This window comes from Rhamphochromis sp. 'chilingali', assembly GCF_963969265.1.
Source record: "Rhamphochromis sp. 'chilingali' genome assembly, chromosome: 2".
NCBI lineage: Eukaryota > Metazoa > Chordata > Actinopteri > Cichliformes > Cichlidae > Rhamphochromis > Rhamphochromis sp. 'chilingali'.
Window position 1 is genome coordinate 8,176,139 of NC_137930.1, and position 25,150 is coordinate 8,201,288.

At 41.0% G+C, this 25,150-nt stretch overlaps 1 protein-coding gene across 1 annotated transcript; it reads left to right on the forward strand.

The window, feature by feature from the left end:
* slc27a6 (solute carrier family 27 member 6) lies at nucleotides 1-24,850 on the forward strand. The gene is made up of 10 exons (XM_080867113.1): nucleotides 1-583; nucleotides 3,656-3,865; nucleotides 10,511-10,669; nucleotides 12,266-12,390; nucleotides 14,582-14,776; nucleotides 21,424-21,514; nucleotides 21,613-21,811; nucleotides 23,893-23,990; nucleotides 24,199-24,329; nucleotides 24,403-24,850. Exons 1-10 carry the CDS (start codon nucleotides 106-108, stop codon nucleotides 24,577-24,579), a joined length of 1,863 nt encoding a protein of 620 aa, XP_080723239.1. The 5' UTR covers nucleotides 1-105; the 3' UTR covers nucleotides 24,580-24,850.
* The last annotated feature ends 300 nt before the right edge of the window (nucleotides 24,851-25,150 follow it).

The window sequence follows — 25,150 nt, forward strand, 5'->3', positions numbered from 1 at the left end:
TACGCCACTTGCCACACCGTGTTTATTACCTGGGACGTTGAAGGGTGCGCAGTGGCTACCTTTCAGTGTGACATTCCTCTCCTCTCGTGGTCCTTAGCCGTGAGCATGACTCTGTGTCTGTCCATTCTCGTGGCTCTTGCTTTATCAGTTTATGTTCTGCAAAAACTCTGCTTCCCATACTTTTGGAGAGATCTTCTTTTTCTGCAGAAAGTCGTCAGATACGGTGTGAAACTGGAGGTATTCAAGCTGACTTCCAGCGTGCGCACGGTCCTGGACAGGTTCCTCCAGCAGGTACAGCGCATCCCGGACAAACCGTTTGTAATCTACGACGGGAACGTCCACACCTACCGGGACATTGATCGGCGTAGCAATAGACTGGCAAATGTGTTCCTGGAGAAAGCCAACTTGAGGAAAGGAGACTGCGTTGCCTTGCTCATGAACAACGAGCCCGACTTTTTGTGCGTTTGGTTCGGGTTAGCGAAGGTCGGCTGCTCGGTTGCTTTCCTCAACACTAACATCAAGTCCAAGTCTCTGTTGCACTGCTTTAACTCCTGTGGAGCTAAAACTCTAATAGTTGGTTCAGGTAAAAGTCTCATTTCATTGAAGCGGTATACACCACAGTGGCTCTAGAAACAGTTTTATCTTCATGTACAGCATTCAACATTCTTTCTCGATATTTTAATATTGTGTATTGATAGTTTTCTCTATATATATTACGCAACATCTTTTATTTTTGTCTCAAATTTGTCCTTGCAATGTAGCACAGGAGCTTATTCTGCCAGTAAGCTTTGTGTGTGTTTCTATAATTAAGTTAATCCACTAGTAGGTACAAGTTCAAAATGATATATTAATGCTAAAATATCATTTCTATCGTCCATTAGTTTAAATGGTATTTTATTTACATTTTATTACTATTTATTATTATTATTTATTATTATATTTTACTTGCTTTCCTGAACAGGGAAAAAACGTTTTAGTGGTTGACTGTAATGCTTGACTAATTTCTGCAGACTGAAATTCGGGTCTAAAATGTGAATTTGTTGTTGTTTTAAACACGTTTTTGACATATTTCCAAAATATTTGTTTTCTTCTTATTAGGAGAAGTGATCTAATACGTTTGTTAAGCACTGTAGATTTACATAAGAAGCAAATTTACACAAATAAAGTAGCAGATATTTGCCAGTATAGAAACAAACAGGTATGCTGTCCACCAGGGTTTCTGCATCTTCAGAACCCAGGCTGGCTGTTACCAGTTTTACCACATTTTCCAGTTAGGTAAGGGTGGACACTGGGGACTGGGCAGTCTTGGCTATCTTCTCCTGACTGGCTATACCACCAGCCACAAGTAACCTGGTACCCTCCACCAGAGCTTTGTCTGTCTTTACAATGTATTCCCTGTAAAAACGTACTGAAATCAAAAACAGTCACAGGAAAAGTCATTATATGATATAGTTTATGCAAAAATATAATTATTGTTATTGTTCATGAATTTTACATTTCATTTATATACTTGCATTTCTGAACATAAAAATAGCACCTGAAGTTATGGTTGATTCATTTCTGACTACTCAAATTTTGGTATAAAAACATGAATTCAGTTTCAAGTTTGGACAAATTTGTAAAATATTTGTTTCCTTTTCTTTGTTTTTACGACAGGCGAGCTAATGAATTTGTTAAGCAGTGTAAAACACGTGAGGATTTCACCTCTCAAGTACTGCGAATAATGTTTCATATTAGGCCTCTTTAAAGTTTAATTGGCCAAGTAATGAAGCCGCAACACTAAAGTGCGGATTTATTAATGGCAGATATACGTTTTAAAACGTGCATGCAGTTTTGGTGTAATTGTAACTTTTCCCAGTTCTGATAGTCAGGCACATCTTTGACAACTTTCATGTTCTGAACTGCAGGTATCAAACCTGGCTTACTTTCACTTATGGATGTCATGATTAATTAACTTTTCCCTTAAGTAGCCTTAAGTGAAAATCATATGTACTTAATGCTACTTATGCATATTACTTGACTCAGTGTACTTAGTTACTTCCCTGAACTCACAAGTGAACCAACACCTGTGAGTAACACATGAATAATAGATGACAAAATAAAATTTGATGAACTTAATAGCTCCTCATTAAAATCTTGTAACTTGCTGATCCCTTGTAAGATTATTATAAGTTTGTGTAATGTTAGCTGCAATTTAAATATAGATCATTCCACAAATCCACAAATCTGCTTTGGGATGGAATTTATTCAGAAATTCAATGGATGGATCAAAAAAATTGGTGATAAGCAAATATATGTTTAATACAAATTAAGTTTCACTGAAAGTTTCCTGTTTGTACATTTAATTGGATTAACCATGTCGTAATCATGTGACAGAGTGACAGATTGCTCAACCAGACAAACATGATGTTGTCAGAAATGCTGTCCTCACTACAACCGTGGTTAGTTTTTAGAGTTTACACACCCCAGTTTTTCAAGTTTTTTATTGAAAATCGTGCAGTTTAATGCCTCATTGGATTCTGAAATGAAAGCAAAATACAAATAAGTAGTTGGAGTTAAAAAATAAATCAGAGAATCAATTTATATCAATTTATATACCAAAATGTATTCTAAACCTTTGACACATCAAAGTAGCCACCTTGTGGCAGCTTTAACAGCTGAGCACACCCTTGGCAATCTTTCTACAATCTCAGCATGTTTGTAGCAACACACCACTTTCTGCTGTAAAGTACTGTTCAGCTGATGCTCACTCGGGTATGGTACCACACAGTGGGTGCCAACGCTGCTTTTATACAGACAGAGGGGGTTGTTAGTAATCCAGCAGCACCAGCTTTCAAGGCTTGATCAACCTCCATTGCCGTAGAACAGCTTTAAATTGTGAACCCAGACTTTTTTTTGCTAGGCCCCGCCTTTGTTTTTACAGTAAAATCTTCTTATTGGAAGCATATTTGCCGATGCTTCACCTTCTGCTTTGCATTTCTGTGGGAGCCCCGTCAAAAACCTGTCTATTATGCGAGCAGTGTCCAAGGATTCCTGTTTCTTTCTTTCTTTCTTTAAATTCATGACACGTAGTGTATAGGTTAAAAAAACAAAACAAATTACCAACTTTCTCTTATGCTGAAGAAATGGCTGCTATGCTAACATAATTACAAATTATGTTTGCAATTATTAGAAATATTGTTTTGCTTCTACTATTTCTATAATTCTGTCTTCTGAATAATGGAATACATAGACAGCTTCACTGTGAAGAAACCATTACATGTGTGACTTAAGTCCTTTACGTTCAGGTACCTGACAAAAACTTCCTGCAGGAATTTTAAGGTCAGTCATACAGAAAGATATTTGCAAACACTGATGCAGTTCCATTTTCACCTACAGTCACTACTTGCACTGTAGGTAAAAAAAAAAAAAAAGGCACATAATGATCCATAAACTACAATTAAACCTTTTATTCTGTGAGATTAAGTGTCATGGTATATAATTGGCTTCCTGTTTGCAAGATGCTTCTACGTCTCACTGAGAAAACACATTTGTACATGTACATTTGCAATCAAACCTTCCTAAACCTAAATTTTCAGTTTTAGGATCAATTTAGTTTACAGGAGTAAGCAAAGTCAAGGTAACCTTTTATGATATAAGTGTCTCTATGTCTTAGACTTAGTGGAAGACCTGGATGGCATCCTAAACAGTCTGCTGTCGGACAACATCCAGGTGTGGGCAATGAGGAGCTGGACCAAACACACGGAGGTGCACTCTCTGCTGGATAAGCTTGAATCTGCATCTGAGAAGCCTGTACCAGCAGCACTGCATGCTGCCACTTCTCTCAAAACTCCTACACTCTACATCTTTACGTCAGGAACAACTGGTGAGTGTATATATATATGGTTAGAGATTGACAAGGTACAACACAAATGCTACACCAAGGGGGAGCCAGGACGACAGGTCATTGGGGGGGGGGGGGGGGGGGGGGGTGTATCTTCACCCGCATCCGAGATTGGGTACCAAGCCCCAAGCGCGCTGGAAGAAGGATCATTGAGTGCGAGAGGAAATGACCTGAGAGATGGGATCATGGCGAAGCTTGACACCTGGATCCTGCGTAGCTACGGGCAATACCTGCTGCAACCATTACCGAGGCTAACCATCTGATGTACACTACAGCAGTGAGATTCTTGACTACAAGTTGAACAGCCATGAGAAGCAGTACCCTACCTGGAGAAGGAGACTAGAGACCAAGATCAAAGTAGCACGGAGGGAGGTTAGCTAACTATCGAATCTTCAGAAGAAGGTGCCTAAGAAGCAAGCTGTCCATACCAGAGGCTTTGGAAACTGCCAAGCAAAAACTCACAGCCTTGGCCTGCCACTTGAAGAGGTACACCAGGCAGGAGAATAAACCAGCTGTTCTCCACGGCACCAGCCAAGGTGCGCTCTCATTGGCAGAGCAATATGAGAAGAGCAGCACCAAGGCTGAAGACAGTGTAATACTGGAAGAGCATATGGGATAAGGACGCAACCCATAACGGCAATGCTTACTGGTTAGTCGGTCTCAGAGCAGACCACAGCAACCTCCCTGAACAGGGTCCAGTAAGATGAACAGGCACATGGCTCAATACATGAGTGGGGCACAGAAAGGAATTAGCAAGAGTACCAGAGGCCCAAAACCCCAGCTACTGGTAGACCAAACAGTCAGCCAAGACTGCCAGAGTGAATGGAGCAATCCTCTACATGGATGACATTAAGCTGTGTGCCAAGAGTAAATGAGACATCGGTTCACTGATCCACACCACCAGGATATACAGCAACGACATTGGAATGTCATTCAGACTGGAGAAGTGTAGTTAGATGATAACAAAGAGAGGGACAGTAGTCCGAACTGAGGGGGATCACACTACCAGAAGGCAACATTACAGAAATTGATCAAAATGGGAGACGGCCCCTAGGTTGGCCGAGAATGACCGAGCTAAGATCCCGTGGGACTTCCAGATACAGACGGACAAAATGGTGGTCAAGAAGCAGAAGAAGACGGCCGTAGTGATAGACGTAGGAATACCGAATGACAGCAACATCAGGAATAAGGAACATGAGAAGCTTAAGAAATACCAAGGGCTTAGAGAAGAGCTCGAGTGTGTAAAGGGTGAAGGTAACAGTGGTCCCAGGGATAATCGGAGCACTAGGTGCAGTGACCCCCAATTATTAATTAATGAGTGGTGCTTATTTATATGTTGGGACAAATTGTACCAGTTGTCCATTGTTTTCTTTTTTTTTCTTTTTTCTTTTTTTTTTTTTCTCTTCTCGCCTGTCCCATTTGGTTCTTTAGCCATCAGAATTGTTGTCTGAAGACCAACAAGGAGACCCAATGGATTTACTTTGCCAAATGGATCATCGTGGCATTGCCGTATTGGTCCATTTGGTCGATCTTTGTTTTTATTATTTATTATATTTTATTTTCAGATGTTACAGACGGGACAGACATGAGTGAGAGATAGGAAAGGGAGAAAGAAAGAGGAAGGAAAGGAAAAACAGAAGGGGAGAGGGACAGTGAGAAAGGGGGGGAGAAAAAAATAAAAATCTCCTGGATCACCTGTTGAGAGAAGAATAGAAAACAAGCAAAAAAAGACAAAAAAAAAAAACCAACAAAGCAACATACTAAACACAACACCATCGCATTAATCTAGCTAAGTGTAAACAGCAGTAAATACTAAATATTCATTGTTGTTGTGCAGCACGCAGGACAGATGTGCTTCGAAGTAGCAGCCAAGAAAGGTGTAATTTGGGTCTACGAGCAGTGAACACCCGTGTGCATACCTGTGTGGATCAGCGCGCTTGTATTCCAAAGGTTTCTCCATGTAACGATCTGCTAGGGAGTGTGGGGGGGCCACAGCCCCGTCCTCCAGGGTATGAAGCAGGGATGGAGGAGATCAAAACTCCAGACATCCAGAGGCCCCCAGAACACAAGAGACCAAGGAAGACCAACAGAGGGGCAGCCGCGCCACTGTTCCAGTAAGAGCTGAGGAGAGTCCCAGATGAGGGTTCACTCAGCAGCCGCGGAGCAGAAGCCAGGGGGGGTTGCAGTGACGCGCCCGTGAGCTCCGCCGGCCGCCAGCTGTGCCTGAGTGACCGAGCCCCAGGCCGAGAGGCCGGGGGCACCCCACCCCCGAAGGGGCCCGAGCGAGCCCCAGGCTCCAGGCCCCGATAAGCGGCCGCCAAGGAATGAGCCGGTGTGTACCTGGACGCCCATCCCCGGACACAAAGAACCACCAACGCACCGACACCTGAGGGAGTCCGCCACCGGCAGGGGAAGTGGTGGTAGGTGGAGATAGGCCTCCAAGCCTTGGAGGGCCTGAGATGTGCCCAGAGAGGTGGCGTCTGATACCCAACCTGACATATAGACACAGACATACAGGCACACACAGACACAAACATCCATTCCCCCCCTCATGCTCTCATATGCACTCACTCCACACTCAACCAACGTGGAGACAGACATAAAGAGACGCTGTACACACGATCACACTCCCCAAGCGTACTCTACAAACCGGGTCTAGGTACCCTTGCCCCTGGAGGGGGGAACTGCACCCAGACCCAGGTGGTGTTACCCTTTTCCCTGCGGTGGGGAGAGGCAGACCACCCCGACTCCGTAGCAGCAGGGAGGCCCCACACTCCAGACCGCAGTCGGACGGCCAACTCCACCTAGCCCTCCCGCTCCAGCAGGCCGCAGAGAACGGGGGTGGGAGAAGACTCCAAACCTCCCTCCACCCGCTCATTGTAGTGTTGATGCATGTGTGTTCTAAGGTGCAATTAAAACCCAGGAGGGCATGGAGCTACCTGCCAAGGAGCAGCAGGTAAGCGCATAGTCCCTCCTGATAGCCCTCAATGTCTAAGTGTATTTAAAATTGAGAGGTGGGCAACGACGCCAGGGGTGAGGTGTACACCCTGATGGTAATTTGGACTCCGTGATTGTGCCCACCCCCAAGATCCTATATGTATGTGTAATGAGAGTGTGAATAATGTGAATGTCTAAGTTGTGGGATAAAATTGAGGCAGAGGCAACCAGAAGGGGACAGAGGGGGGGGGGGGGTAGCCTCCTCTGCACCCTGGTGACATACCCCTACTCCAAGGCCCTGCATGTGTGGGTGGTTGTGGTGGAGCGGGAAGAGGGAGGCAGCTGGAGATGGGGAGGGAAGGAAGGGAGGGGCAGGTAACCCCTCCCTGGGGCCAGCTCCCCCGCTGACCCCAGTAGGCACTCCCACACTCCGCGACCCGCCAGGGAAAGGGGGCCCAGGCCCATCCAGACCGGGGCCCAGTGCAGCAGCGCCTCCCGGCCCCACAGAGCCCGGGACAGTCCACCCAACCCCACCACAGAGAAAACTGCACCCACCCCACCATCCACTCATCTTCCAGACTACATAAGACAATAAACGCCCAGGCTGAGATCTTCCTCCACCTCTCCTGTATCTCCCCCTCCTGCAGAGAGAGTTCCTGAAGAGAGGAAAGCTCCTGCAAGATGTGACCATCTCCCCCACCAGTTGAAGAGCCCCCCAGGTGGTTCGACGCACCGGCGGCACCCTGCTCCAGGGCCGGGCCCCCATGCACCCACCCGCCCACAACCCCGGCAACACACCAACCAGGATCCAAGCCCCCGAGGCCCGGCCCGGGCCCCAGCCCAGAGACGGAGCGCCCCCAGAACCTCACGCCCATCCCGGACCCACCCAGGGCCAGCCAGGCTACCAGGTCAGTAACCCACGTCCGTCAGCACAGACCCTCCCCTAGCCCCGCTGCACGCAGCCGCGAGGAAACAGTCACCTGAGAGCCAACAGAGCCCCCAACCGGACATGACCGCTACCCCGGGTTGAGCCCCCCAAGGAAGATGCCTCCGGGGAACCCCCCGACGCCCTAAGCCTGTCCCTACCCCCACACCAATCACAACAGTGAAGGCGGGACCAAACTATGACCCCCCACCCCCACTAGGTGATGGAGCTGATAAAAGGAGTCCAGAGCAATTGATCTGATGTGGTGGCAGAGGCTGTATCAAGACTAATGTAATCTAATAGATAATTTCTATATTGGTTAGAATTAAGATTATTTTTATTTTTCCAGTTCATGAGGACTGTTTTCTTGGCTATGCATAGGGCAGTGAAAACCATATGGGCTATATTCTTTTCTGAAGTGACATTATCTAAGCTGCCCAGTAAACACACTAAGGGGGAGGTTGGAATGTTACATTTCAGACACTTTGATAAGTCTTCACATATCTCGCGCCAAAACTTTTGCACTGGTGGACAGAACCAAAGAGCGTGGATGTAATTGTCTGGTGTATTGCCTTGACAGTGTGAGCAGTTGTTGGAAGATGTAAAGCCCATCTTGAACATCCGATGACCTGTATAGTGCACTCTATGAAGTATTTTGTATTGTATTAATTGCAGACTGGGATTTTTAATTAATTTAAAGGTTTTTAAGCAAATCTGAGACCAGAAGTTTTGGTCTAAGCTGACTGATAAATCTGCTTCCCACTTTGCAATAGGAAGGGATATTGATTCATCTAATTTAGAAAGTGTTCTGTATATTTTAGATAATAATTTGGGGGATTTAAGAGTAAGAAAATGTGCCGCACTTAGTGGTGTTTGTAATTCAACTTGACTGAGGTTAAATTTCTTTTTTACTATGGATTTAATTTGTTGATATTCTAAAAATCTTGTCTTGTTGATCCCATATTGTGCAACTAGTCTGTCAAATGGAATAAATTCTGTTCCCTCTAATATATGTTCTAAGTATTTAATTCCTTTACAACTCCATTCTGGGAAATTAATCATATTATTGTTTTGTAATATGTCAGGGTTATTCCAGATAGGTGTACGTTTGCATGGGATTAATGAAGACTCCGTTATTTTTAGAAACTCCCACCATGCTGTCAGAGAAAAGCTGATGTTGATACTTTTAAAGCATTCATGTCTTTTGATGTTTGAGCTAATAAATGGTAGGTCTGGAATCTCTAGATCCTTGCATAGTGCCTGTTCAACATCTAGCCAGGGCTCAACTAAGAAGGTATGTTTTAACCATTCTGAGATGAACTGAAGCCTGTTGGCTAAGAAGTATTGGTGTTGTCCATTGTTTTCGATAAAATTACTCTTGAAGAGTGGATGTTCTATTTTATGCAGTCTGTAAAGTGTAATGTTACTCTATCTGATATACTCTTGTTATATAGCTGTGCAAGTGGTTTATAAGCAGGGTGGTTTGAGGGTTTGAGAAGCAAACTGATGAAAGTGTGATGACCAGTTCAGTACTCACAAAGAATATTATATTATATTATTAAAAAAGCGCTTCATGTGTTGGTGTCGAGCATTGTGGATGAGATCAGAAGCAGTTGCCTAGAAAAGAGAGCCTAAAATCTCAAGCCTGTATTTGGGCAGGATGGTTGTGTCGGTTGGGGGAGCATGAAGGTGATAAAATTCTGTTTTCATTTTTAATACAGTTTAAATTACTCATTCATACATTCTACAGTATTTGACATGGAAACTGTATTTGTGATTTACATGATCTAAAGTTGCACAACAAGTTAGTGAAAACATTGAAATGTTTGGAGCAAGAAAGCCGGTGCACACCACACACCAGACTCATTATTCCATCATCCCATGTGTGAAGGATAGTCAGGGGAACATAATAATTTGGGGATATCCATATACTGATGTTTAAAAGAGATTGGCTTATTGGAATGGCTGAGTCAGAGTTATGATCTTAACATAAATGTGATACTGAAGAATAAACTGCTGCTTGTGTTTAAATTAGGCCAGAAATACTGGTGAACTGAAAAGATTTTGAAGGACAAATGATCCTAATTTCCTTGTCATTGCTCAAACTGCCTGATGGATGTTTTTACTAGTTACTAAGTTTAACATTAATTTACTTTTACCAGCCTGCACTATGAAAGGTTACACAGTTTGCTTAATAAAGTACAACTATCTATGTATAGTTTTGTCATATTGTGTTTTTCTTTGTCACATGAACACAGAAACTGGTTCAACACAGGGTTTGTCCCATCTATACAGTGGGGACAATGATTTCTATCCCTTAAGCCATAAAAGTTGAGGTATTGCTGCCACCCTGGCGGGACACGCAGGTGGCATGGACACCCGAGTTTGTGAGTGCCATAACTCGAGAACTAGGCAATGTAGGATTTTCAACTTGACGGCATAGATGCATTTACTTACTCAGACAGTTCAAATCTCAGAAACCTCGACTTCAAGGTCAGAGGTAGGGATGGGCTTTTAAAACAGGGACAGCACAGAGTGGGAAAGGTTGAAAGGTTGGTGACTGGCATTATTGCATCTATGGTATACCCTCCTCTTTCATTATTGGACCGAGAGCTTCGCATCCCAAAAAGGTGTTCACTTCATTTATGCAGAATTCAAGCTTGAATTGTTCTTCAGATGGCCGCTTATTCAATCAAAAGCATGCTATTTGCTATTTTGTAAATGTAGCGTCCCAAATATAACGTTATGCGGTTATTTCCCCACAGGTCTTCCTAAGGCTGCAGTGATCTCTCACCTCCAGAGCCTGAAGGCAGCAGCAGGTTTTTGGGCATTTGGGGCAACTGAAGATGATGTAATTTATGTCACCTTGCCACTCTATCACAGCGCAGCATCCCTGATTGGTGTAGGTGGAACTATAGAGCTAGGTAGGTCTACAAATATCTCTGCATTGCTAATCCCTTCACGATTAGGGTCTGACAGTATAGCTATACTTGCTGTAGTAAGTATAGCTGTGAGAAAAAAAAGATATGGTAATCGATGGTAATTTTGCATGTGAACTTTTTGCACAGGTTAAGATGTTTCCATGCAAATATTAGTAAATGAGCCCTATTGACATTATTGTTTAAGGATGTAAGCAAGATTTATCTTGGACTGTTTTATAATTCAAGATGATAAGATTACACAGAGACGTGTTCTTATGACACCCAGCAACTTGCTTTTGCTGCTTTTATGATTTAAGTTCCATGCTTCAGAGAGTTGGTTCTATTGGCATTGAATATTGAATATTGGCTGTTTTTCAGAGCTGCAGACATTGTCTACTCAGCACAATGTAACTACCAAACCTCTTTGAAGATCTCATGTTTCACTTTAACAAGCAGCTTTATTTTATGCTGCAAGATTCTCAGATGGGAATATTATTGTTGTTAAGTACACTGAAAACTGTTTCTGCAGTTTGAACATAAAAGTAATCTCGTATGTTTTTGAATTCATCAGTCGGTTCATTCTCTTCTGCTTATGGAGTAATTTCGAGGAGTTTTTGTTTGTTGTTTGTTTGTTGTTTCCATCTATGCCAAAGTTAGTGATGCTGAATCCTTCACATTCTGAGATCAACATCTTGACAAGTTCTGAAAACAATCCTTGGTAAAGCTAATGCCCTGATAGTTAATATGCACATATCCTGATCAAAATCAATGCCATGCAGACTAAGCATTGGGTTAGATCCCATATGTCTAAGATTTTTAGGGCCAAGTACAAATGACCTCAGTGTTATCTGAATTTAAAAGAAGGAAATTATAGGGCAAAATCTGATCTGGTTTTTCTGTTATTGAGTGGAATCAGTGGTTTGCACCATTTGCAAACTTTCTTAAAAATCAATTATGATGGGGTCTGTTGATTGTAGACTTTTATACTGAAGTCCTCAAAAGTGTTATTGGGTTGGCTAGATGTTGCGAAGGCTGGGTTTTTTTTGTTGTTGTGTTTGTTTTTGGGGGTTTTTCTAACCAAGGAAAGAATTGACAGTGATATCTGATTTTTGGGGGGTAAGGGTTGGGCCTATAGCCAATCCAAAAATCAGGTTAGTATATCCTTAATCTTGATGGCATTACCTTGGCCTCTAGTACCAACCTTCAGAGGGTCCAAAATGCTATGAGAATACTAACAGGGACTAGAAATAGAACTTTAATGTCTCTTACGTTAGCTTCTCTTAGCCGCCTCCATGTTAAATCCAATCAAGAACGATCACGAACTCTGTTATTTTAAAAACCTCATAGTATCATATTATACCCACTGAGCACTTGACTGTCATGATGTAGGCTTTCTTGTGGATAGTACAATGGAATGCAGAGACTTCAGCTCTCAGGCAGCTCCCAGTTTGCATGTCACTACTGCATTATGTTTTGTACTTGTCTTTCTGTGGGCCAGTATAATAAAACAGAGCTTAACAGATGTATTAAAAAGAGGAATCATTCTAATTTCATCCCATAACAGTGATATTAACTGCATTGTTGTCTATTCTACCATAGGTGCAACCTTAGTCTTGAAGAAGAAGTTCTCAGCCTCTCAGTTCTGGAATGACTGCAGAAAACATGATGTTACTATTTTCCAGTATATTGGTGAACTCTGCAGGTACCTCTGCAACCAGACAAAGGTAACCTGTTGCTGGCTGGACCCACTCACTACCCTAAATTAGTTTATTCTTGTTACATTATGGTGTAAAACCATCGTCATTTGAAATTCAAACTTTTTAACAGCTCTAGATAATATAAGTAGATCAGGGCAGGACAGATGTTGTGTCAGATGCATTCTCACTCCTGGCAATATGTTTGGCTTTGGCGTGGGGTGACATACAGAAAGTGCATGCAACAATTACTTGCTCTTCTCACCTAGGCTCAGCTGGAAATGACACAGACATTTTTTTCTGTTAATATCTCATCACAATTTTCATCCGTCTAAATATGTTACTAAACCATGAGGTTAGAAAAGGGTCCAGATAATCTGCATATAGTAATGGTTGACAGAGCAAAGGGACTAAATAAGGAGAAGCAGACAAAATTATAGATGTACCTAAAATGTTCTGTTAGATGTTCTTATAATATTACTATGTTATTGTTAGAGTTTATGTCAATAAGTATTTTTCTTTTATTATTTTTAATGGAAGTTGTCATTGTAACTGCTCCACTGAGTCATTCAAGTAATACTGTTCACAACTGTGACAGAAAAATAAGCAGGACCATTGTTTACTGTTCCTGCCCTCCTTACATCATGTAGAAATGCACGCACACACAGTGTCAGGGCCAAGCTCATCCATTCATGAATTCAAAGTCCTCTTTGTCCATGTTCTGTGTCATTTGGCTGTGTGGGTGAAAGGTTGGCCGCCGATGATTTACCAATCATCAGTGATTGGTAAATGAAACGTACACAAGACACAAGAACCTTTTCACAAAATATGTGCTGACAAGGATGGATACTAATTACTCAATGTCCTGTTCTGCACTTTGATTATGCAAAGCAAATACCACCAGCTAAGCAAATACCATAGATGTCATCATATCGCACTGGATATTTGGCTCCAAATTCCATAGAGACTAGGACTTTAGACTAGGACCAGTTAGCTAACTGTAGCTAGTCTACAAAGGATATCCCTATTTGTATATCCTCTTTATACAATTCTTAATTATTTATGGCGGTCATATTTGTGACACTTATACTGTGTTTCTACACAGTGTAAATTATAAACCTTGCAACATGCCCTAGAAATGCACATTCTAAGTAAGGAGGACAAAGTTAATAGATATAGTCCCCTAAAACATGAGTACCTGGAACATATGCACCATCATTATTAGACCATTATCTACAGCTGCTTTCAGTACCATTGAAATGCATTTAGTCTTTTTCTTCAATTGAGCTTTCTGAGTTAACCTCAGTAATTACTTCCTCCTTAAAAAATATGTAGGACTGCTTTCTTCCATTTGTGCAATATCTCTACAATTAGAAATATCCTGTCTCAGAGTGGCTGGAAAAACTAGTTCATGGATTTATTACTTCTAGGCTGGACTATTGTAATTCATTATTATTAGGTTGTCCTAAAAACTCCCTGAAAAACCTTTAGTTAATCCAAAATGCTGCAGCAAGAGTACTGACAGAGACTAGAACGAGAGAGCATATTTCTCCTGTATTGGTTTCCCTTCATATATCAATAATCAGGCCCCGTCTTATCTTAATGACCTTATAGTACCACATCACCCCATTAGAGCACTTCACTCTCGCACTGCGGGCTTGTTGTTCCTCGAGTATTTAAAAGTAGAATGGGAGGGGGAACCTTGAGATTTCAGGCCCCTCTTCTGTGGAACCAGCTTCCAGTTTGGATTCAGGAGACAGACACTATCTCTACTTTTAAAATTAGGCTTAAAACATACCTTCTTGCTAAAGCATGTAGTTAGGGCTGGATCAGGTGATCCTGAATCCTCCCTTAGTTATGCTGCAATAGGTGTCGGCTGCTGGGAGATTCCCTGGGCAGATGGGCAGATGGCTGCCCCTCCCCAGAATCTGGTTCTCCCTGAGGTTTCTTCCTGTTAAAAGGGTGTTTTTCCTTCCCACTGTTGTTGTGATTTGGCGCTGTATAAATAAAATGAAATAAACTGAACATGCACTTAAACATTTCTTTAAAACACATTACATAACATAGCCTTTTCCTATTTATATGCCACCCTGTCAGTGTAATAATCAGAGACATTTATTAAGTGGAAATTATTTCCCACTTAACAGTTTTTTAAATAAATGATTTCGTAATACTTTTCAGAAATCTTGTGCTGATGTATTTGTATTTTTCTCTCCATCAGACAGAGCTTGATAAAGTTCATAAGGTGCGGATGGGAGTGGGAAATGGGCTGCATCAGGATGTGTGGCAGGAGTTCCAAAGTCGCTTTGGGAAAATCAAAATGTGTGAAGTATATGGCTCCACTGAAGGAAATCTGTGTTTCATGAACCACATTGGCAAGATTGGATCAGTAGGCCGCTCCAACTTCTTTTACAGGGTAAGTGCATGGAAATAAGCTATTCCATGTGTGTGTGACCAAGCCTACACGCTACTCTCTAGTAAACGAGCACTACCTTGGTGTGTGCTTTCATAAGAGAAGGTAGACAAAAGTAAATGATTATAATAAATCATGTTATAATGTCAAGTAATTTGACATGTCAGTAGAACTGCACAGATTCACTTCACCATCATAACAAAATAATTTCTTTATAAGGAATGCTCATTAAGGGAAGCTGCATTTCTAATGACATCAAGCTCTTAAATAAGTCTAAAGTCTTACTTGCTGGTCTTAAAACACTGAAACATCAAATAAAATGATTAAAAACATTTTTGTTTAATACAAGACTAAAGACAGATTCTGCTTTGGAATTTGTCCACAATTCTTGTGTAAAACATGTGAGTTTTATTATTCATGTTATTATTGTCATAGTAACTATTGCATGTAGTGCCCTAAGTCGAACCTCAGTAAATCTAATTTTTTGTGTTGTTAAGCCTCAAGGCAAATATGAAATTAAATATAAATATTACAAATATAAAATGAATTACTGCATCAACGAGCAATGGCTCGAGGAGGTAAAAACTGACGATTCCAGGTTGCTTTGATATGCCAGTGACCAGACGAAAGGGCTGAGAGGTGAAGGATTTGAGTCGAATAAACGGAGTGCGATGAGACATACTCCACAACCAGGCTAGTGGAGTATGGGAGAGACCGATGGAGACTAACCTACTAAGGAGAATGGAGTGAGAGACGGTGTCAAGGGATAGCTCAGGGCAGGGATAGCTCAGTAGGTAGAGTGGTGGCCCCATGATCGGAAGGTCGGGGGTTCAACTCCACTGAATGGCTACCCTGAGGTACCCCTGAGCAAGGTACCGTCCCTACACACTGCTCCCCGGGCGCTGCATTGGTGGCTGCCCACTGCTTCACTGGGTGAATGGGTTAAATGCAGAAGAACTATTTCCCTATGGGGACTAACACATACACATTATTATATCAAAAGCAGCTCTCAGATCGAGGAGAATAAGAATGGAAAGTAAACTGTAGTCAGCTGCCATAAGAAGATCACTGGTTATTTTTATAAGCGCTGTTTCAGTGCTATGGGAGGGGCGAAAACCAGACTGGAACTGTTCATACAGATTATTATTAGTTAAGTATGAGTGGAGTTGTGTGGCAACTATCTTCTCAAGAATTTTTGAGAGGAATGGTAGATTGGAAATAAGACAAAAATTATCAAAGTTATTGGGATCTAGACTTTGTTTTGTTTTGCTTTGTTTTGCGTTTTGTTTTTGTTTTCAATATTGGGGCGATGGCAGCAACTTTGAAGGAAGCAGGAACAGTTCCAGTAGTAAGTGAAGAATAAATGATAGCAGATATGAGGGGAAGCAAAGAGGGTAAACAGGCCTTGACCAGGTTTTGACTTACAGATGAGTTCTGAAATATCAGTGACAGAGGGAAGTTGGAAAGCAGAAAAAGAGTGTGATGGGAGTGGAAATGCAAAGGAAGCGCTACGTGGAACAAACCAGGTCTTGGATGAGCAGGTAAAAATCTGGTGACCTGAAAGAAGAGTTGAACAGTGAAAACGGTGTCTTGGTTGAATCATCATTTGCACAGACCATGGTGGAGTAATAAGCAGATATTGTTTGATTAATACACTCTTTATAATACAAAACATGATTATTAAACATTTCCTTATGAATAGTAAGACCAGTTTTCTTATTATAGAGGCGTTCAAGCCGTCGGCCTTTTGCTTTCAGAAGCCTGAGTTCAGCTGTAAACTCTCTCAGCAGGGTGCTGACTGAGGGAATGATACAGGTTTGGTTTAGAGTGTGGCAACAGAGTTTAGAATATTATTGAGACTAGAGTTATAATAGGAAACCAAGTCCTCTTGGGTGAGCAGGTTATGAAAATGCAAATAAGTAGAGAAAGCAAAAGAAAGGGTGTCAGGATGGGTTTTCTTAAAATTCTGAAAAGAAATGGTACAAGGGTTCTTGGGCATAGAAAAGGTTATTTTGACATTGAAAGAAAGATCTTGCGATAGATTACCGTGATACCTCCACCACGGCCGGACTCACGAGGCTGGCAGGTGTAAACAAACCCAGGAGTGGAGTTGTTGAGCTGCGAAAAGTCATTGGGCTGTTGCCACGTCTCAGTCAAACAGAAAAAGTCAAACTTATGGTCTGTGAGGAGATTCTGGACGAAATGTCCCTTTTTCGTAAGCGAGCGGATGTTGACATTTCTTAACAATGTTCTTCACATAACCCTGTTGCTTTACTACACTTCTGCCCATCCATGAATACAGTTGGGTCTATTATTTGTTGGGCAAAGATCATTTTAATAATATTGCCTTTCTAAACCACTGCAGATGGATTTTAAAGCAAACAGTCAATACGGGATTAATGTTCAGACAGCTTTCATTCAAGGAGTTTTACAGAAGTACTGCATTAACTTTTTAGGAGTCACAGCCATTTACATACATTTTCAGAGGTTCAAAAATGTAGATAATGGGCTCACAGGTAGTTTCATCAGCCCCATCTACAGTTGGAGCTATGTAAGTAAAACTAAATTGAACTGAATGCCCACCACCCCTGGCACAGTTGATGGTCATTTTTAACAGCTCACTGAATCAATTGCCACTATTATTCCAGTGCAAAATGTCAGTCTAAATCTAAAGTGCATGATGGTATAATTATTTCTGTGATTAAGAAAAGCAGCTTTGCACCATCTAACTCAAGAACTCTTGAAAAGATACATTTTCAAGGTCTGAAAGTCCTCTCTCAAGGCCTGATGAAACCAAGATGAACTTAACAAATTGAGAGGAACATAAAAGTACGGGCATGGAGAGAACTCCTTCATGATCTTTAACATACTGGATTACCCATGACTGCCGCTAGTATTTACTGATTCAGTTCAGCTTTATTTACAAAGTCATATTATAAAGGAAAGACTACAATAATAAAGAGAAAAACCCAACAATCAAACAACCGCCTTTGTGCAAGTAGTTTAGAACCTGCTCAGGTTCAGATTCAAAACTGATTGGACAGCACTTCACAGTGCTAATAAATAATGACCAACACTGTATTGCAAAGGTAGCCCAAGGATATATTTAGGATATGGGATATTATTCAGTGTCAAGTCTGTCGCATCATCTCAACCCAGTAGAATACACAGCACCCTCATCAAGGTGATATTACACAAACTAAAAACTTGTCATACATTGAATATGTCATACATGTAATACTAATGTCAGATTATTAAACAACTTCTTACATAGTTATACATGTACTGTAAGTCTGTTGTGACTGTGGAGAAGAATGAGTAGTGAAGTTGCTTTACTGTGGCTTTGGTAGGTATTAATGCTGGCTGTTGTTAATCAGTGGACTTACATAAGAGTGAATCCATGTATTTGGCTCTAATCTCTGACTTCAGCTATTCTTAGATGTGTCCAGGTGACTTTTCATTTGACCCACAATGTTATAAAAGAAGTTGTAAAAGTGAAGTTATAAAACATATGGTTAAAAGTAGTGTCAGTTCTGTAACATGCAGTTAAAATGTATTGTTTAGATTTCTTTTGTTGGTCTACAATTATGAAAACGTTATGGAATAATGAGTGTCTATTAATATAAAGTGTATTAGATTGGACCTTCTTTATACATTTTATAACTGCCCTAATTACATTCAGTTTCTAGATCACTAAAATGCGAATTACCTTGACCATTGATCAAGGCCATGAGTACCATTCACAGAAGGTTGGGGAATGGCTGCAATCACAGCATTGTAAGATGTTGAAAGATGACTCCCGCTTCCATTCAGAGATTGAGAGATGGTCTTTCCCTTTTCATCTGTCCCCGCTCAAACCAGCTTCCCTCCCTGTCCCATGTGTACATCCTCATCGTTGTAAGAGTACACTGTAGGTGTAGATGGACTGTAGAGTCCTGGCCTGACGAGTTGTCTCTTTTGTGTTGTTGGCACTAACAACTATGCTACATTAAAAGTGACTTAAATCCCCTTTCTTAACTATTCTGGTGCTCAATTTCAGCTTTAGTTTGTCATCTTGATTATACCTAAAAACATAAATGCACTGAGTTGTTGGCGTGTGATTGGCTGATTAGATAAGCACTTTGAGTTCTCAGGTGGGATAGAAAAGCACTATCCTAGGAACTTGTCCATTTAACATACTGTATGTGTGTTAATAAGCAGCTGAACAGATGTATCTAATAAAGTGGCTGTATTATGAGTATATATAAAAGGCAAATAACCATATTTGTTTTTTTATTAATTTAATATACTTTGAAAAATATAAGTCTTGAAAGTAAGTCTTTGTAGGTGGCATAGATGTCCATCTGATCACATAACTTGTCAATCAAATGTCTTGTATTAAACAAAAACAAAGACTCATGTACTTTTAGACCCATCTATAAAAGTAAATATTCTATTGAAATTATTAATAGTACCTTCAGTTATTTGTCTAAAAGTGGGGAGTAGTTTACATATTTATGTATCATACCTGTTCTGTGCAAAGCCTGAAGCCACTTTTTATTAGTGAGAAACTAGGACAAACAAGATAGCGCTAGAAAACACAAACCTTAAGGCTAATTAATACAGAGAACAAATGCAAAAGCAGAATATGAAAATCTGTTAATTCCAATTCAATCCATTTAGATACATTTAGATACATTTGAGGTCAATTCAATAGTCAGTCATCATTTTCTGTTGCATCCTCACCCTCCCTGACACACACACACACACACACACACACACACACACAGAGCAGCTTACATTTGCTCAGTAAATATTAAACCTTTTGATGTGATATTCTTGAGTTTAGACATTTAAAAACATGATTGAGGTCTTGAAGTGATTCAGAGTATGTGAGCTTTGTTATTTATTCTGAATTCTTCTGACCATAAATCTGCTTTTCTTATATCAGTCATTTTGTTTCTAATGTTTATTTAATAGATACTCAAAATGTTTTACACGCATTTTAATTTGTCCTAAAACATTCCGTATTATCATTCTCCTTAATCTTTCGGCTGAGCATGTACGTCATCATGCTTTGCTGGCATTTTTCATATTTAGCAATGTACTGTTTGTGTTTTTCCCATGAAATGCAGATTAAATGTGACACTTCTGCATTGTTGTGTGATTCAGCTTTCAACAGTTCTGCACTTTGGCTTTCAGGAAAATTGTGTTTTAGCAGCTTCAACAATTTTCCCAAATATTTCAACAATTCAGCTCAAGTCATTCAGCTTTTAGCAATTCACACTGCATTTTCTTTAGTAAATGCATTCTCTAGTTTCTTTATATTTTGCTAGGAAAATGCTAAATGTGTCCAGCTGTCAACTGAAACATATACAAACATGTAAATACAATGTACAAAGCAAAGCAGAGTTTTTACAATTCTAATGGACCTGAAGGTCAATAGTCGGCATCAACACTATTGTTCGTCAACACATCTGAAATCTCTTAGGCAAGCTTTCTTGAAATTTCTTTTAATAGTTTTCAAATTTTCAGCTAATTACTCTTGAGGATGTGTAAGTGTAGACACAACACTGGTTGTTATATGTTAGTCTGGCTCCTTAAAAACAACATATGAAGAAACAAGGGTTTATTCATACAGTTTTCATAGTTTCATTGTATCTAGTTTTCCATATTGTTTATAATTTGTATGTGAGCATTTCCTCTGTAGTTGTGAAAATCATTGGGCTAAATTGTAAGAACCAATCCATTAATTATTTAGCATTTAGTTTCATTACCTATTGGTTAACAAAAGCTTGACTGACTGACTGACTTTTGTCATTCCTTCTATACACCAACACTGTACATTACAACAAAAATACCTGCCTGGCTCTGAATACAGCAGGAAAGGTACAAGCTGCAGAATCTTGCTGTTCTGGTACGAATGCTGCAGAACCTCTTCCGAGATGTCAGGAGAGAGAACAGACCATGTTGGGGATGAGAGGGTTTCTGTAGGATTTTGTTTGCTCTGGTCAGATAGCGTTTCTGCAGAATGTCCTGGATGGGGGAAAGTGAACACACATTGATCTTCTCTGCTGTCCCCACCCTCTCTACAGATTTCCAGTTTGTGGCACTGCGAGCTCCCAAGCAAACAGATATGCACATAGAAAGTGTTAAGGATAGGAGAGGGTGGGTGAGCTCTCCTCAACCGCTGCAAAGAAGTGCAGGCGATGCAGAACTGTCTTAGGAAGAGCTCTGATCTGCATCACTGAGTGTCTGTTTTCTGTACTTCCAGGAACTTGGTGCTACAGACCATTTCCACTGTTGCACTATTGTTTAGAAGTGGTGTGTGCTGGCTTTACATATTAATGCAAATGTATATGTTTAAATGCCCTTAAAGACATTTAGCATTAAGCAGATCTGTGGGCTAATTAGCTATTCTTATTGAAACTAGCACATTTTAATGTCTACAGTGAGTTAATGCCATCTGCTAAGATGTAGAAATTATGTATAAAGTTTTTTTTGTTTTGTTTTTTTGACAGTGACTACAAAAGGTATTGATTTTTTTTTTCAGGACTTTAAAGCTGCTTAGATACTTCTCTCAATCCACATGGTGTTCCAATCCTCATAGTTGATTACTCTGTTCATCAGTTACCCACCATAACACTATTTCCTTTTGACATTTTGTGTAGCTCCTGTTTAAGTATGATTTGGTGAAGTATGACATTGTGAAAGATGAACCAGTGAAAGATCAGTATGGTTTCTGCCGGCGAGTGGACAAGGGTAAGGTTGGAATACAAATTCATTTCTTATTCTTCCCTTTTAAACTTGAACGTTTTGAACAAGTATTTGTATTGATTTTGAACTTCTGTTATTCTTAGGTGAGATGGGGCTTTTACTTTCCAAGGTCAGCGCTATTAGCCCATTCTTTGGCTACGCTGGAAGCAAGGAACTGACTGAAAAGAAGCTGATGAGAAATGTGTTTGTCAAGGGTGATGCCTACTTTAACACAGGCGATCTCATGGCGGAAGACCATGAGGGCTTCATTTTCTTTAGAGACCGAGTCGGAGACACATTCAGGTACTTAGATAAGATGTTTACGATGTTCTTAGATTTGATTTGCATACATTTTCTATATAGACTTCTATGTAGCCTCTGGTAAAAGACCTGAGCTTGAAGGATCAAGACCATATGCTCTTGATCCTTCAAGCTCATGTCCTTCGAGCTCGGGTCTTCTACCAGAGGCCTGGGAGCTTGAGGGTCCTGTACAGTATCTTTGTTGCTTCTACGACTACGCTCTTCTGGACAGAGATCTTGGATGTTGGTCCTGGGATCTGTTGAAGCCACTTGCCCAGCTTAGGCTTCATTGCCATAAGTGCTCTGATTGCCACAGTGGCCTTTACGCTCCACCTCTTCTTGAGTTTCTCTCTCAGCCCTTGACACTTCTTGCGCCTCTCGAAAGTGTAGTTAGCTTATTACTCTGTATAGCTACATCTATCACTACAGCCATCTTCCTCCACCGTTTCAATATTGGTTAGTCATCATCAGTTTGTCTGTCTGGAAGTCCCACGGGATCTTAGCTCAGTCATTCTGAATGGGGGCATGTCCCATTTAGCCTTGGGAGTTACTAGGCGCAGATGTTCCTGTGTATTATGCAAGCCACCTGGTTATGGCATTCCATGTATGCCCTGTCTGCTAGCATCTTGCACCCTGCTGTTAGGTGCTAGATTGTGGCATCAGTGGCATCTTTGCACAGCTTGCAACTGCAGTCTTCCCGGGTGTGGTAGACCCCAGCCTGTATGGATCGTGTGCTCAGAGCTTGTTCCTGCGCTGCCACGATTAGTGTCTTTCAGTCCAGCTTTGTCCAGCCACTGGTAGGATTTCTGGATGTCAGCCACTTGGTCTATCTGATGATGTCCTCGAACAGGACAGTCCGGCCTTCAGTTAGCCAGATGCTCAGTGACTGCAGTCAGTAGATCAGCTGCTGCTTTCAGTGATGGTCGCAGCAGGGACTGTTGGATGCTGCATGCACATCTTCTAGTAGACCTTCGAAGGGTTCTTCACATAGTTCTGGTATTTGGCCACTAGGGGTTCAGTTTTCCAGCTTAGCCATGATCCTATTGCTCAGGTCAGCTGTTCTTACACTCAGTGCCTTCAACACACCAGGTGTACTTTTGGGCTTGGTGCCCAATCGTGAGTACTACAGCCAAAAGAAATGTCCTGGCTCCCTCTTCCCATAGCATTTGTGTCGTACCTCATCATTGTCCAGTTGTGATACCAGTTGCTTCTGAATGTCGGAACACTGAGCTACCAGTTATTTTGCCGTCAGTCTAGATGTTGGGTATTGAGGATTCCATAGGTCCCACATCCTCTTCATGTAACCACTTTTGCTGGGGTTACTTGCATAGTAGCGTTCCAACAGCTTAGAAAAAAAGTGCTTGTGTGAATTAGTGAATGAGGTAAGTTGTGTAAAAAGCTTTGAGTGCTTAGAGTAGATAAGAGCTATATAAGAAGTCCATTTAACAGGCCCTGTTCTCATCCCTTGCTCACTTGTACCTGCTTTTTCCAGTAGCCCACTACTTATCTGTGTGTCCTGGTTCCTCAATTTGTGACACGGACCTTATCAATCCAGGTGACGTCTGAGCCACTATGGCTTTAGTTATCTCTCTCTCTTGCTTCTATGATGAGGTAGGCTTGGTTTTCTTGTTCACTTGTGAACTTGAACTCCTCTGCTTGGGGCAGTAACTTGTCATTGGTCAGTGTGGTCAGTCCACTTCTTTTCTAGTTAAGATTTGAAGGCAAGCTGTAGGTCATTTGATGAAGCCACCTGAACCACATTATGAGAAAAAAGCAGATGTGAGATCTTGAGAACAACAGAGTGTAAATCATCCACTATTTGGCTACCTTTAGCTTTTAAAAAAATATGAACAGAATCAGTGAAAAGGCCCTGGCAACTCCTACGAAGCAAGGAAAAACAAGAGATCAGTTTACCCTTGGGAAAGACTTGCCAAAGGCCCACACTGAATAAGGATTAAACAAAAAATCAAAAAATTAAAAAGGACAGATGCCAGCAGTAACACAGGTTGTTACCATACGAGTGTAAAGCCTGGTCTGACACAGACTATGCTTCTACCAATTAATTTTTTCCCCCCCAATTTCAGGTGGAAGGGTGAAAATGTATCCACGACAGAGGTGACAGAGATTCTTGGGCTGGTAGATTTTATCCAAGAAGTCAACGTGTATGGAGTGCAAGTACCAGGTATCATGTCGCCATGCTTAATTATTAATGCAGTTACTAAGACTGTGAGAACTTGCAGTATAGATGTTTTCTTTTTTTAAATATCCACAATATCTACTTCGCCAAGTGCTACATTTTTGCTGTCCTTAGCCAATTAAACACAAGCAGGATGTCCATGTGGCATCAGTGAAAAACAGTATCCCTTAACATTGATCCATGTTGTTCACAGGACACGAGGGCAGAGGAGGAATGGCATCAATCATTGTAAGACCGGGCTTCATATTTGATGGAAAGAAGCTGTTTGAGCATGTAGTGAGGGATCTACCAGGATACGCTCGTCCACTTTTCATAAGGCTTCAGGTAAAATATGTTACTAAAATCAGTTTAAACATCCTGCTACTCTGAAGTAACTCAGATTGTTTTTTCCTCTCAGGAGGTCATGGAAACGACAAGTACCTTCAAACAGCAAAAGTTCCATCTGGTGCAGAGTGGTTTCAACCCCTCAAAAGTCGTTGATCCTCTCTATGTGTTGGACTACAAGCAAAAGAGCTACATTCCTCTGACAGACACGATCTACCAGAGCATCAGTGCTGGAGAGCACAAGCTATAGAACTCACAAGTATGAGTGTGACTATACAGTTTTAAATAGTGCACAAGAGTTTGAAAATGTTTAATGAATATTAAACATCTGACACATAATATGAACCTGAATGTGTTACTATGTCACAGCAATCCAATGACTAAGCCTAATGAAATACTTCAAATGGAAAACTAGAAAAGATCTTCAGATCTTTTGGATTTGATGACACTGTAGATATTAGTAGTAATAATAAATGCAATTTTGGAAGAATTCAGACAATAAATTATACCTTTTTACATCATTCTGTGTGTAATTCTGGTCAGATTTTTCCCCAATCATATCTCACTGTGCCTGCACCCTCTTTTTCATGGAACTCCTCAACCGGATTTTCTGTCAGAAAATGTATAAAATGACTACTGTCATTGTTTTGGAAGCACATTTTTTTGATGGATAGGATTTTTAAGCTCACTGACAAATATACTAGATTTCCTCAGCTCTTGTTTTGCCAGTTGGTTGATTTTAGTTAGTGCTGTCAGCGTTAATCTTGTTAAAATGATGTTAACGCCATAACTGCATTAACTCAGCAAACCTCCGTTAACGA

Excerpts from the sequence above, each read along its gene's own strand:
- slc27a6 (XM_080867113.1), top strand. The coding sequence starts at position 106 with ATGACTCTGTGTCTGTCCATTCTCGTGGCTCTTGCTTTATCAGTTTAT. Across the intron at positions 584-3,655 it reads AACTCTAATAGTTGGTTCAG|ACTTAGTGGAAGACCTGGAT; the intron begins GTAAAAGTCTCA and ends TCTATGTCTTAG. Across the intron at positions 24,330-24,402 it reads CACTTTTCATAAGGCTTCAG|GAGGTCATGGAAACGACAAG; the intron begins GTAAAATATGTT and ends TTTTCCTCTCAG.